Source organism: Cyclopterus lumpus, chromosome 16 (assembly GCF_009769545.1).
Source record: "Cyclopterus lumpus isolate fCycLum1 chromosome 16, fCycLum1.pri, whole genome shotgun sequence".
In the NCBI taxonomy this organism is placed as follows: domain Eukaryota; kingdom Metazoa; phylum Chordata; class Actinopteri; order Perciformes; family Cyclopteridae; genus Cyclopterus; species Cyclopterus lumpus.
The window spans coordinates 11,312,399-11,325,039 of record NC_046981.1 but is presented as its reverse complement, the minus strand read 5'-3'; the positions used below and the strand labels follow the sequence as shown (position 1 = coordinate 11,325,039).

Here is a 12,641-nt window from a genome sequence, read left to right as displayed (position 1 = left end):
CTCAATTAGTGAAGCTAAAGTCTCGACGTCAAATAGAAGAACAGTGTTAAACTTAAAGTTTTATTTGGAGGGAGTCCTCGCTTTCAAGACACGTTTAATACACAAATGCAATATTTGTGAGACCAGTTTCAGGTGGAAGTGTTTCCCATAATCTGAGTTTAAATAACAATGATTATGCTGCCAAAATGAGTTTGTTAATCTATAAATGACAGTGGTTATTACTACATTTTAAAGAGTTGGTTCTCAGGTTTTCACATTTATATGTCCGTGTGTCAGTCAGATTTAGATTGTTACGGGACAGTGACTGCCCTCATAATGTTAGTGTGACCGGACCCTGGGATCCAGCCCGTCACCACAATCACCATGTCGCCCGACTTAAAGAAGCCTCTTGCTGTCCCTGAGGAGGCGGAAGGAAAGAAACAAAGGAGGGTGTGTGAGATAGTAGCATATATGTTCTATGATGCAATAATGGTACAAATTAATGAGCAGGCTAAGAGAGACATACAATCAGACAAGCAGCACACAGACACACACACTGACCAATGTCCATGCCGAAATTGACCCTATTGTCTACATCATCGGCCCAGACGGGAGCAGGCAGAGGGTGGAAGAGGACAGGAAACACTCCTCTTAAGAGCTGAGACTGTCGGGCCACCTGAGGGAGCGGACAAACCAATGTCAAGGTTACATTACAGTGAAAAATTAAATACAAATTGTTTGGTATGATTAAATTGCTATATTTATTTGTTCTTCAGACTTTGAGGGCCACAATGACCCCCTGACCCCATCGGTGGTTCCCAAACTTTTTGTTTTGTGACACATAAAATAAGTAGAATCTCTACGTGTGACCCCTCATCACAGGTTGTGTGTGGACATAAATTATGATTTAGTTCAACCAGTTCCTTTTGAGATTCCATTTGAAGGATTTTTAGAGACATGAAGATCTGCAAGTATGCTGTAAGTATATTTTAGTATTTCAGAAAACAGCAAAAATAAGAAAGCCAAAATCGAACTTTTTTTTTTGTCTCCGAGGAGTTTGGGACACATTGATCTAACACCTCTATGAAGATAATTCACTGACATTTTGGTCAAAAGGTTATTGCAAAAAGTTTGCTGTGCATATTCAACAAATCCATATTTTTGTTGAACCCCTGACCTTTCCTCGAGCTCCACCAGCAATTTCATGTTCTAAAGATCTTAAGACCTCATGACCTTTCCTCTGGCACCACCAGCAGGCCAACATCTCTACAATAAATAAATAAATTCATATTTAATTAAATATAAGCTGTTAGCAACATTATCAGGCCAAAATCTAAAATTTGCAGAAAATGTATCAGGTAGAATAAGTTAAAACAGATTACGGTTCTAATGATCTAAAACTCCTCTTTTAAGGTTGGTTATCTTATTATAAAAAAAACCGTTTGATATTTGTTGGAATTGTCATAGTGACAGTAATCAATAAAATACGTACTGATGACCCCTACTCAAGTTTTACTCTCAGGACAAAGGATCATATATTTTTATTAATTAGATTTAGTTAATTATGATTAAAGGTTAACTCACATTTCTATAATAGTTTTGATTTGTTTTATTGAAGAAAACCGTCCCGGTCCATGCAAGCCTTACAGGGTCCCAATTCCCTGTAAGGCTTGTATAAATGTGTGCATTTATGGAAAAATAAGGATCATCTCCTTATCTCTCCACATCTCCACTTTAATATCATAATCATCAGGATCTACTTTAAAGCAGTTTGTGACACATTGTGTTAAAACAACTGTTCCATTCAAACGGAAACCCACTCCAGTAGAATATCACGCATCGTAAATGGTGACAGCTATAGACAGCGAGAGTAAATATTGACTGAATCACACGCACACGCTTCAGTTTTGAGAACAGTGAGTCATCAACTGTGAAGTCTGTTTCAGGCAAGACAAATGCTGCTGCTTTCTAGAGGCCGACTGTACCTGAGGGCTCCTGGTGATGGCAATAATAGGACAGCGAGGGCGATACCTGGACAGCAGATGTGCCGCCCTAGAGAGATGGAGAGAGAAAAAGGAGATCAATGCATGTGAAGCACTTCCATGTTCACATAGGTGACCAATAAAAAAGGAAAAGTAATCAAGTGTCTTAGTTTAGTGTTGTTCCAGATGCCAGAATGCTCCTTGGCAAATATGTGTCAAGTCTCTGAACACTGCTGAAGGGATGAGCGATGGTGGAGTCCTATGTCCTCTTTCCCATAAATCCAAATGCAGACGTCACTTCAGACAGTCTATTAACTAGTCAGTTCAGTATATTTTCATCCATAGACGGTATACAAGAAGTGGACGTATTCACCGCAACGTCACCCATTGGTTTGGTGACTACCGTTTTGAAGACTCGAGTTTAGTCATTTTGCCGTCGCCATCTTGGTTTTGGAACTTGAACATGTAAACCCATGTTAATGATTACTGATGTAATAAAAACGAGGGAGAAGTACGGCCCTTTTCTCATTGACTTTATATACGCTCAGACTTCTTTTTGAAAACCTTCTGGCGCAATCAGGTCAAAATTTAAATTTGGTCTTTTCTTTGGTTAATGACCAAATAGCAGAGTATGCTAACACATTAAACTCAGACTTTAAATAGTCAACATTATGCCTGTTAAACATCAGGATGGTATCTTTTTCATTGTCTTCGCATGTCTATATTAGTATTCAGCTCAAATACAGCCTCAGAGGGCTGATAGCGTCACTGTAGACTCAATTTATTGCAATCTTGATCCAAACTCAAGGTCAGTAGCGTTGGCTCAGCCGCTCCACGTCACAGAGCATGACACGAAGTAACATCATGCAGTGCGCTTGTCTGGAAGGATTTGTATTTGTTGTGTTTTCCTTTTTCATTGGTCACTTTCTGCACGTGTTGCCTGTGTATGTATGTAAATGACCCCATGCATATGCAGTATGTATATCTATAACTGTGGGCATGCAGAATAAATAGTTATTTTGTCGGTAGGGGAGTTGGTTTAAACATCAAGCAGTCAGAACAAACAAACAAGAACACAACAAACATACAACTCCACCCTGAGGATGCTAAAGCAGGGAACGGTACTGCAATACTGAATAGGATAAGCATGTGTTGCTCCAGCCTTTAAAAAAAGGGCCTGAATGTCAAGGAGAGGAAGAGGACCAGAGATGTTTACTCGGGTTTAACTCTTTCACCAATTAGTCTAAAAGTCTACAGTATGTGGCTGCTTTTGGAAAGATAGAATATGAAGATGCTAGCAAAGTTTTTTTAAATTCATATTGGATGGCTCAGCCCTTCAAGCTTTGTGTCCAACTATTCAAATCGTAACCATAGGAATTGGGTTTTTTTTGGCCTCCAATACACACCTGCCGCTGGTGGTGAGGACTATGATGGCCCCAGCACAGCATTTGAAGGAAGACTCTACAGCTCCGATGGCTGTGACCTCGGTGGGGTCAGAGGAGAGAGGAGTGAGGCGACGCAACTCCTCAAACAGCTGCTGGTGGAAAATGGCCGCCTCCGCCTCCCTGCAGATCTGAGAGACAGAGAGGGAGGGAGTGGGGGAGAGTGTTATCATAGGGTAAACTATAAGTCAGATGTAACAGAATGGAGCACACACACACACACACACACACACACACACACACACGCACACACACACACACCGAGTGCATCATTGCGACTGCCTCCACAGGAAACAGTCCCTTGGCGGTCTCCCCAGATAACATTACACAGTCGGCTCCATCCAGCACGGCATTGGCGACGTCACTGCCCTCCGCTCTGGTTGGCCTTGGGTGGGCCACCATGCTCTCAAGCATCTACAAACACAAACACATTAGTCTTTTTGCAGCCACACTGTAAAAGGGACTCGGTCAATTACGCCATTAAAAACAGGCCACTTGTATATCCAAGATGCCGGATACTCTGTATTATGAGTCAATAAGCAAGGCAGACGGTTGGAAAATGAGGTGCAGCGTTGACCGAGAGACTCCATTGTAGGAAGAAGCTGCAGCTGATTAGTGTGTGTGATGGTGATGTTTGTGGGCTCATGTCTCGAGTAGTAAACCTGCTATAATGCCATCACTCTGAGTCAGGAGCTGTAGCATAAGCAAGATAAAGCACTGTGACTCAACATGGCTGCAGGTGTGTGTGTGCGCGTGTGTGTGTGTCTGTGTGTGTGTAACAGGAGAGGGGCGCGAAAGGGAGGAAACGTGCAAGTCTTTGAGAATGAATGAATTCGACAAGTGAGTGTGTGTTTGTGCAAGTACGTTATGTAGAAGTAAAAGATTAATGTGTGCCTGTTAGGTTTTAATGTTAGTTTACTTGGACCTCTGACATTTGATTGGGAAGTCTAAATCTGTCTATTTTCCCTTTCCTGTGTGTGTTTGGGTATGTGCTCGTCCCTGACCTGTGTGGCACAGATGACCGGCTTGCCAGCAGAGTTGCAGCGTCCAATCATCATCTTCTGGGCGATGAAGACTTTCTCCGCCGGGATCTCGATCCCCAGGTCGCCCCTGGCAACCATCACGCCATCGCTTTCAGCTAGGATCTCGTCAAAGCTGGCAGACAGATTAGGGGAGGATGAGGAAGCACAGGATTGAGAATTAGAAAAGAACACAGAAGAAGGAGTGAGCAGGGAGTAAGAGGCAGGAAAACAATGACAGTGCTGCTCGTTTCTGTGCATTATTATTCAAATTATTATTTGATTATTCAAATACCGGTCTCTTGATCTACAAAAACAGAATCTTGCTCACAGCTTCTGGATCTTGAAACAGAGGATATTGTTTCATTGAGATCTACAGCCCACATCTGGATGAAAACCAAATGCATGCGTGACCAATGAAAACGAGAAAAGGAAAGAAATAATAATACACCCACAGGAGACTTAACATGCCTATATATAGCATCATAAACATGCAACAATAATATCTATGATCCAATCTTAAAGAAATCCTATCTAACTAAGAGCCACAGTTAAACACTGTCGGCATCCACCAAGCAGAAGGAGGAAGAGAGAGATGAGTAATGGAGACGAGAGCTGTGACTAATTCTGTCAGATATATTAAGTGGCAGCCATAACTCACACAGATCTCTTATCAGCGTGTAACAGCCAGAGCTGACAGCTGGCGGTCCACAAGACAGTGGCTGAAGTCCTGTCACGGCCTCATAACATTCTCCCTCCCTCCGGCTATTCAACCCAACTGTGACTCAATAGTTTTAATTCATGAAAGCTTTTTCCTGGACTCACTTCTGAACCCCTTGCCGGCTCTCCACCTTGCTGATCACTTTGATGTCTCGTCCGTGTGCCCCCAGAGTTCGCCGCACATCTTTCACATCCTGGGCAGAGCGGATGAAGCTGGCGAATACGATGTCGACGCCCTGCGACACCCCAAACCTCAGGTCGGCCTCGTCCCGCTGGCTGACCGCCTGCACTCCGATAAGGTCGCAGCCAGGGAGGTTAACACCTTTACAACTGCACAGCAGCCCACTGGCCTCCACCACCGTATCCACCCAGTCAGAACCTGGAGAAGAAGTGGTCGATACATTATCTCAGAGTTGTGACACCCTGAAGGGAGAGAGGATGGAAACATGTAGGCAATTTGAACGATCGTGCGGGAGATAATGCAGATTTAAGCATTCACTTAAGTTAAGACTTAAGGTTCTTCAATATATTTGAGATTTCTCAAGTTATGACTGTATATGTTTGGTGACCCACTACTTATAGAAGCAATATGATCCTGACGAGCACAATGTGCGAAAGCAGATTTTTGTTACAGGGTTGAAAAACTGCAGAGAAAACATCTTTTCATGAACAGGCTATGAATCTCAAAAAGTTGCCTCGTTTGACAAAATCTCTTCAGAATTAAAAACATTATCATGTGACTAAAACACATGGTCTATGATGCAATAATGGTACAAATTAATGCATTACAGCAACAAAAGGGAGCATAGCACACAATTAGTGGCAACATATAATACGTGGCAATATATAATACAATATATATATATATATATATATATATATATATTTATTCTCTTGGATTATCTATTTATACTGAAAAATAAATTAAATGTATATCCAAAACAAGAAAATAAAAAGACTAGAAATTCAAGCCTGTGTGAAGGTTTTTGTATTTAATGTGCATTACCAGTTTCTAGTACTTGGAGTCCAATGAGGCCGTCATCGATGTAGATCTTGCCTCCCTTCTTCAGGACTTTGGGCAGGCTCGGGTAGTCCACCCAGATAATCTTCCCATCTGTCTTGTCTTTGTCACTTTCTGCGGTCACCACACGGACATGGCTGCCCTTTTTCAGCTCCACTTCCTCCTCCACTTTCTACACAAAGACACAGACCAAGTTCAAAGAAAGAAGCGCTGCCTTTAAATAAACACCAGTCATCTCTATTATCAACACATTTTTAAAAAAGGCAACGACTGACTTCACCTTTTAAGCTAAATAATGCATTAAATAGCATTTGGATGTCAACATACCTCTTCACAAATGGATGGAAGGTGTCGTGTGTGAAATCTGTGGTGCAAGTACGGGTTTCATTTATTTTAAGCCTCCGTTTGCAGGAATGCGTCTCCACTGACAGACTTCCACGCCGTTTGTTGACCATGAACATGAGAACCAACAAACTCAGACGCCATCATTCAAAATAAATAAACCTTGCACTGGCATTAAATGAATTGCAGTACGGCAACCTTTCACGTTCTGATGTGGTCATCTATATCGTACGTTTACGTACCACTAACTGTTGAAGCTCATGCAAAAAAAAAAAAAAACGATTCAAATATTTGTCCCTCTCAAAAATGTTCTCAAATGCAAAACCACAACTGTAGCCGAGCTGGGCTGAAACCTGGTTTATCTTCACATGCTGTGCAGACTCATTGCTGATTTAAAAGGCATGCCGAGCATCAACAAGCCAGTATGTGTTTTACGATGGCGGAGGAGTTCTGGTAATTCACATCAGAGTGCCAATGACGATGATAGCGTGACAGATCTCAACCGTACAGGGTTAGAATGGTCGCATAAATATGTCCAGTGCTTTTTACCAATCAATTGGTACAAACTTTAGAAGAGACACGTCGAGCAATAATCAGCATTTCATAAGCTAATCATGCAGCAGCAATACAAAGAACAACAAAACAAGATGAATGAAAAGCAAATGAGGATATATTTTGCCAAAAATATGGAGGTACAACCTGTATGAAATGATAAAGAGACAAAAGCGGTAAACATATTTTCAGCACCTCTCACGGCCGACTGATCGCGACTGGTTGAGTGAGTTTAAACCGTTAGATAGATGAAGCATAACAGGTTTACCCCGTTCACTAATCCCGTGCGTATCTCTGGGCCCTTTGTATCCAAGGCGATGGCAACCGGCCGATAATACAAGGGGTCAGGGGTTATCGTCTCCACAGCCTCTCGGATGTTTTTGATGGTTTCACCGTGGTACTGACGGAAAACATGGAGGGAGACAGACTGAATCAATACAGGGCTGAAGGAAAGCCCCAAAAACATGCGTGTTTAAGTACTATAATTGCATGCTGTACATACTTCATGTGAGCCATGAGAGAAATTTAGACGAGCAATATTCATTCCTGCCTTGAGCATCTCTTGGAGTTTGGGGATTGAGCGCGATGCCGGACCTGAAAGAAAGACAAACGGCATTTTACATTAAAATCTCTGATTCTAGCTTCTCAAATGTGACAATTTGCCAATTGCTTTGTGTTCAACGTCGTGGACGGTTGATGAGACAAAATGAGCTACTTGATACGTCAAAATGTGCTCTGGAATGATGCGATGGGTTTCCTGACATTTTATTGTCCGAGAAAATAATTAATTTGAAATCAATTTGCATACTGTATTTCATTCTGGTTATTTTCTCTATTTTTCTGGACAGAAGAGAAGCGTGTGAATGCTCCACAGCCAGGATTCAAAACACACTGAAGGCTACCCAGGAGCTGCCGATGACATACAACAGTTCCCAGAAAACAAAACTTGAAACTGAAACTCACTGTCTGCGACCGGTTGCCACACTCACCGATGGTGCAGATTATGCTGGTGTTGCGCGCTGTGATTGGCTCTTGGTCAATGTTCAGCAGACAGAGATGCTCCAGGAAAGTGTCAGCCATGCTGGCATCCAGCTGCTGGCGTTGGATGAAAGAGTCCGGCTGTGTCATTGCCTCGGAGTAGCGCCTGATGCGAGCTGGAGCAACAGAGAAATGTTGACAGCAGGTTGAAGTCAGTCAACTCCACACATGAACTGGACACCTCAAACTGAGTAAAGTGTGCATTTAAGCAATGAGGAAGAACAACCCTTGTAGTACCAGCAGAGATACAAATGGCAGCTTATATCTTCATATTTTGAACGTATAGCCACAGCGGAGGAAACGGTACGTGTGCACAAAAGCACACCACAGACGCTGACCTGACATCAGTTACAGCTCAGGAAGGTCATCAAGATGTAACTTACATGCTGACATTCAGCTCTCATACAAGTCGGTTGTATGAAAACAAAACACTTCAGTTCTTTGACAAGCAGCACATTTGAAAACAAAGGAAGCTGCTATTAATGGCGTGGAGAGGAAATAAAAAGGGCTGCGAGTTTACATTTAAAAACACATGAACATTTTAAAAAAGGGTCTCTACACCAGCAATCTGTTAATTTAAAGAAGGCTGTCGCCTACTTTAGACGACAGGAGGAAGACACGCAGTTTAATAAAAGATTACCTCCCCCTCCACTGAAGATGTCCCTGCTCCCCTGAGTGGGGAGCCATGAACGCACCCAAATGCAGGCTACTGCTACATTTCAGGGCTTTATTGATCAAATAAAGGTATAAAAGCTTACATAGTCAAAACCAGGAATGCAGTCTGAACAGGCATGAAATCCAAAAAGGGTTAGAATCATTAGTCCATGTCAGCCAGTAACAGAAGCTTGAAAGCAACAAGGCAAGAAATTAGAAGGCAGAACTACACTTCTAACAAACTGGCAGAGGGTGAGAGGGCTGATGATGAACGTGGGAACAGCTGTGTTGATTGACAGTCAGAGGGCATCTCGTGGATGGAGGGGAAATGGCAACGAAGGAGACTGAGGGATGAACAATGTGTCTGAGGAGGGACAGAGAGAGGGAAAGACAAACGGACACGTCTTGCTTTCCAAACTGGACGGAGACTAATTTGGCTGCACTGCTGTTGTCCATTGCCAGTGTGCAGTCTACTTGTTCTTCGCATCGTGTAGAACCACAGTGCTAAAACGTTCTCCAGGAGGAAATGACAAATGAATACATGAGTGGATGAATAATAACATTATTATTGAAACCAGGTTTTAAGTAATGCTTGTTAATTCTATACAATTTGTTTTGCACTCACAAGTTGTAACTCAACTAGAAGGAGATATGACTCTTTGCTCCATTTTGAGTGAACCAAAACATTAAATTGGCAACTAATAAGTCACCTCCAAACTACATAAAACGAGAATTTCTATATATATTGTATGACCTTTTACCTCTTCAAATCTTAGACCTACTACTGCTAAAGCCTTTCAACACCACCTGCCGCTGCGGCTGCAACACCCTGAGAGCACAAATGGAGCCGGTGTCTTTTATGCAAAACATTGTGGAACCTGGTTGAGGGCTTTGAGCCAGCACAATGGCATCCATTTTAAAGGATGTCACAATCAGTCAAGGCTGCAATTTCTGCCACCACAGGAGAGGAGAGAGTAGAGACCATGTAGCCAGGAAGAGAGGAGGACGATAAGAGGAGAGTCTGAGACCGACAAGGTTGCTGCTAACAGGAGCAAAGACGTACAGACAAAGGAGAGGAGGAGATACTGAAGGGTGAGGTGAAGAGAGGATTAATCTGACAAGGAAGATTTATTTTGATCCATCATAGGGGAAAAGCCCTTTTATTTAAGGTTGTCTTCTTTTCTTTTCTTTTTTGCACCGCCCATCACTGTACTAAGACCTCGTTGACCAATATAATGTACGTGTTGTGTTTTGATTGAGTGCTAAAGCCCACTGCGGAGAATGGACATGCAGGAACACAGGACAAAGCTGCATGTCTGCAGAGGAAACTCCCCGATGAAAAGGATGACTTTTGCAGGATAATATGAACCTGCACAGCTCCTCCACCCTGTGGATTTGGTGGCTGTCAGTATTTTCTGTCTCTTTCTCTTCGTGTCATTTTCTCTCTCTCTCTTTCTCTCCACCCCACTGTGACCCAGTTCTGCCGCACCACTGCACACATCATTACGTGTCCCACTGAAAAATCCTCCTCTGACACCTCCCAGAACATGGAAACACACACACACACACACACACACACACACACACACAAATGCAGGCACCTGGTATTGGACGGCTGACTATAAATAGCGCAGGTCAAAGGCGGTTGCAAAATATCGGTCGAGGCCCAGCATTTATGATAAGAGAGGAGGATAAGAGAGGTGAACCAGGTGATGGGTGTGGCCTGTTTGCAGCCGGTCACATTTCTGCATGAACGCAGTTCAGTGTGCTATCGATCAATGAAATCCACCCAAGAGGGCAGATGTTTGTCCATATAGGACTCTGTTAAAAAGTTCAAAAACCTCAGGAGTGATGTATTATCTGACGTACAAGTTAAAACTGGTACAATATATGATTAAATGATTTGATAACGCATAGTCGCGGGTAATGAAAAAGACAAATGATCAGCCACTAGATACGACACACCTAATTGACGGCACACTAAGCTCCTTTGTGTTCACTTAAACAGTTAATCCAGGTAAATCAGTCCTTCCTAAAAGGTTATTTAGGATTTTTAATCATGCTGAAGTTGTATGATAAGATAACACCTCGTTCTGTCTCTGCACTTATTATACAAAGCTAAATCATTGGTCCACTTACCCAATTTCATAACATCCATTTTCGTAAGATCAAAAATCCACTGCACAGTTCCTCCTCTATTGGTTTATTTTAGTTTTTTGTTCTCTAATTTTTCTATATCTCCTCCTCTGCCTCTATGCTGGTCTGTGCTCAGGTCGTGCCCTTGTCATTCTCTTGTGACCAGTGTCTTTTCTTCATTGTCACACTCTGACCCCTCTGCTGCTCCCGCGTCTCTCCTCCCACTCACACCTTTTGGAGTGGGGCCATTGCTTGCAGCAGGTGAATATTTTTTTATGAATTAGTAGCCTGTCTGGGCCAAGATGATGCTAAAAATAGGAAAGAAAAACCTTTATGTGGTGGCACTAATCTATCAGGGTGCACTAAAGTGATACATGTCTATTTGCTGCATCGCTGCAGATTATAGGTCTAACCCTGAGCTTGACACATTTTTACCACCAAACCAGACAGAATATCTTCGCTGTACTTTCCACTGTTTGTTGTGCTGAGTGGTTGAATAGTTGATCAACAGAAAAATTATACTAAATAATAATAATCATCATCGGCAAAATGCATAATATTTTCTTTTTTCTTTCGACTCTAGACAAAACAAGACATTTGAACACTTGGGAAAATGCGTTGGACTGTTTTTTACTAACTATCCTTTTTTTTTTTTAAATAAGTAAATAAATAACTAAACAGATTAATCAGATTCCACAGATTGTACTTTCTAATAGGCCAAAAGCAAAAGTAAGTGAATGATCTATAATTGTAAATGTTAATAAGTCCTTGATGGACTGCAGCCGAGGTCAGAGGTCAAACAGGGGAGGAATCCACGTATTGAAGAGATAAAAAGACAAAGAAAGTCTTAAAATACTAAAAACCGTCTGTAAACTGCAACCCAAAATAAGATTTTATTAATGGTTTATATCTGCTCTATAAGATACGACAGTATTTATTCATCATTAATCATAAAACATTATAAAACAGTTTATGACCCCTTTATAATAGGGGACTTATGAAAGTGCTACATTTAGGATCATTTCAAGTTATTTGTAGATTTCGTTCGAGGTTATTGATCTCAGAAATGTTTGAACCTTTGAAATAGTCTTTATCATAACTAATTTATTGCCCTTGACATTTTGAATTCACCTTCTGCAGCACGTTGCATTATTCAGATTAGATTAGATTAGAAAACTTTATTAATCCCCAGTGTGGAAACTCATTTGCCACCAAAAATTCATACAGACAACAATAGACATAGAGCACAACAGACAAGAAACACACCACAAGGAACAAACATGGTAAGCATATTACATTTAAGAATCTATATAATAAAGGAAATTAAAATTAAAAAAATTAAAATTAAAATGAAAAGATAAAGTATAAAGTGAAGCGGTGCAAGGGTTATTGATGTTGTTCAATTTGAGGAGGATCTGTCCAGAGGTGATTTATTGTACAGTCTTATTGTAGTGGGAAGGAATGCTCTCCTGTATCTGTCCTTGTGACAGCATAAGAGCTGATGTTATATAAGTATTAGACTTTGGCAAATGAGCTGACACAAAGAGATGACGTGTCTTCCTCTGTGAAACAGTTTATTCAGAGTTTCTAGAGGGTTGCAGTCACCCATGAACCCAGAACGACAGAAGGTGTAAATCGTTAGCCAAAGGACAAACAGACCTTTGTTCCTGAGTTGAAAGAGAGACCCTCTGCTCAGTGTGACACACTCATATGTGATATAATAGCTCTGAACATAATTACCACACTGGAGTAAAGG

General features: G+C 41.6%; 1 protein-coding gene across 1 annotated transcript; it reads right to left on the bottom strand.

The window, feature by feature from the left end:
• Window positions 1-290: 290 nt before the first annotated feature.
• On the bottom strand, window positions 291-10,989 carry pklr (pyruvate kinase L/R). Its single transcript, XM_034553430.1, has 12 exons — window positions 10,889-10,989; window positions 8,047-8,211; window positions 7,560-7,651; window positions 7,326-7,457; window positions 6,149-6,335; window positions 5,248-5,521; window positions 4,408-4,558; window positions 3,665-3,817; window positions 3,368-3,534; window positions 1,965-2,031; window positions 541-655; window positions 291-397 (listed from the first exon to the last, which is right to left on the bottom strand). The coding sequence occupies exons 1-12, from the start codon at window positions 10,905-10,907 to the stop codon at window positions 291-293; spliced, it is 1,629 nt and encodes a 542-aa protein (XP_034409321.1). The 5' UTR covers window positions 10,908-10,989.
• Window positions 10,990-12,641: the final 1,652 nt, after the last annotated feature.

What these genes read in the sequence shown, in the direction of transcription:
- pklr (XM_034553430.1), bottom strand. An exon ending in GCACGGGATTAGTGAACGGG is followed by an intron (nt 6,336 to 7,325) that starts GTAAACCTGTTA and finishes GTCTTTGTGTAG; the next exon opens with AAAGTGGAGGAGGAAGTGGA. An exon ending in GTCCTCACCACCAGCGGCAG is followed by an intron (nt 2,032 to 3,367) that starts GTGTGTATTGGA and finishes CCATCTCTCTAG; the next exon opens with GGCGGCACATCTGCTGTCCA.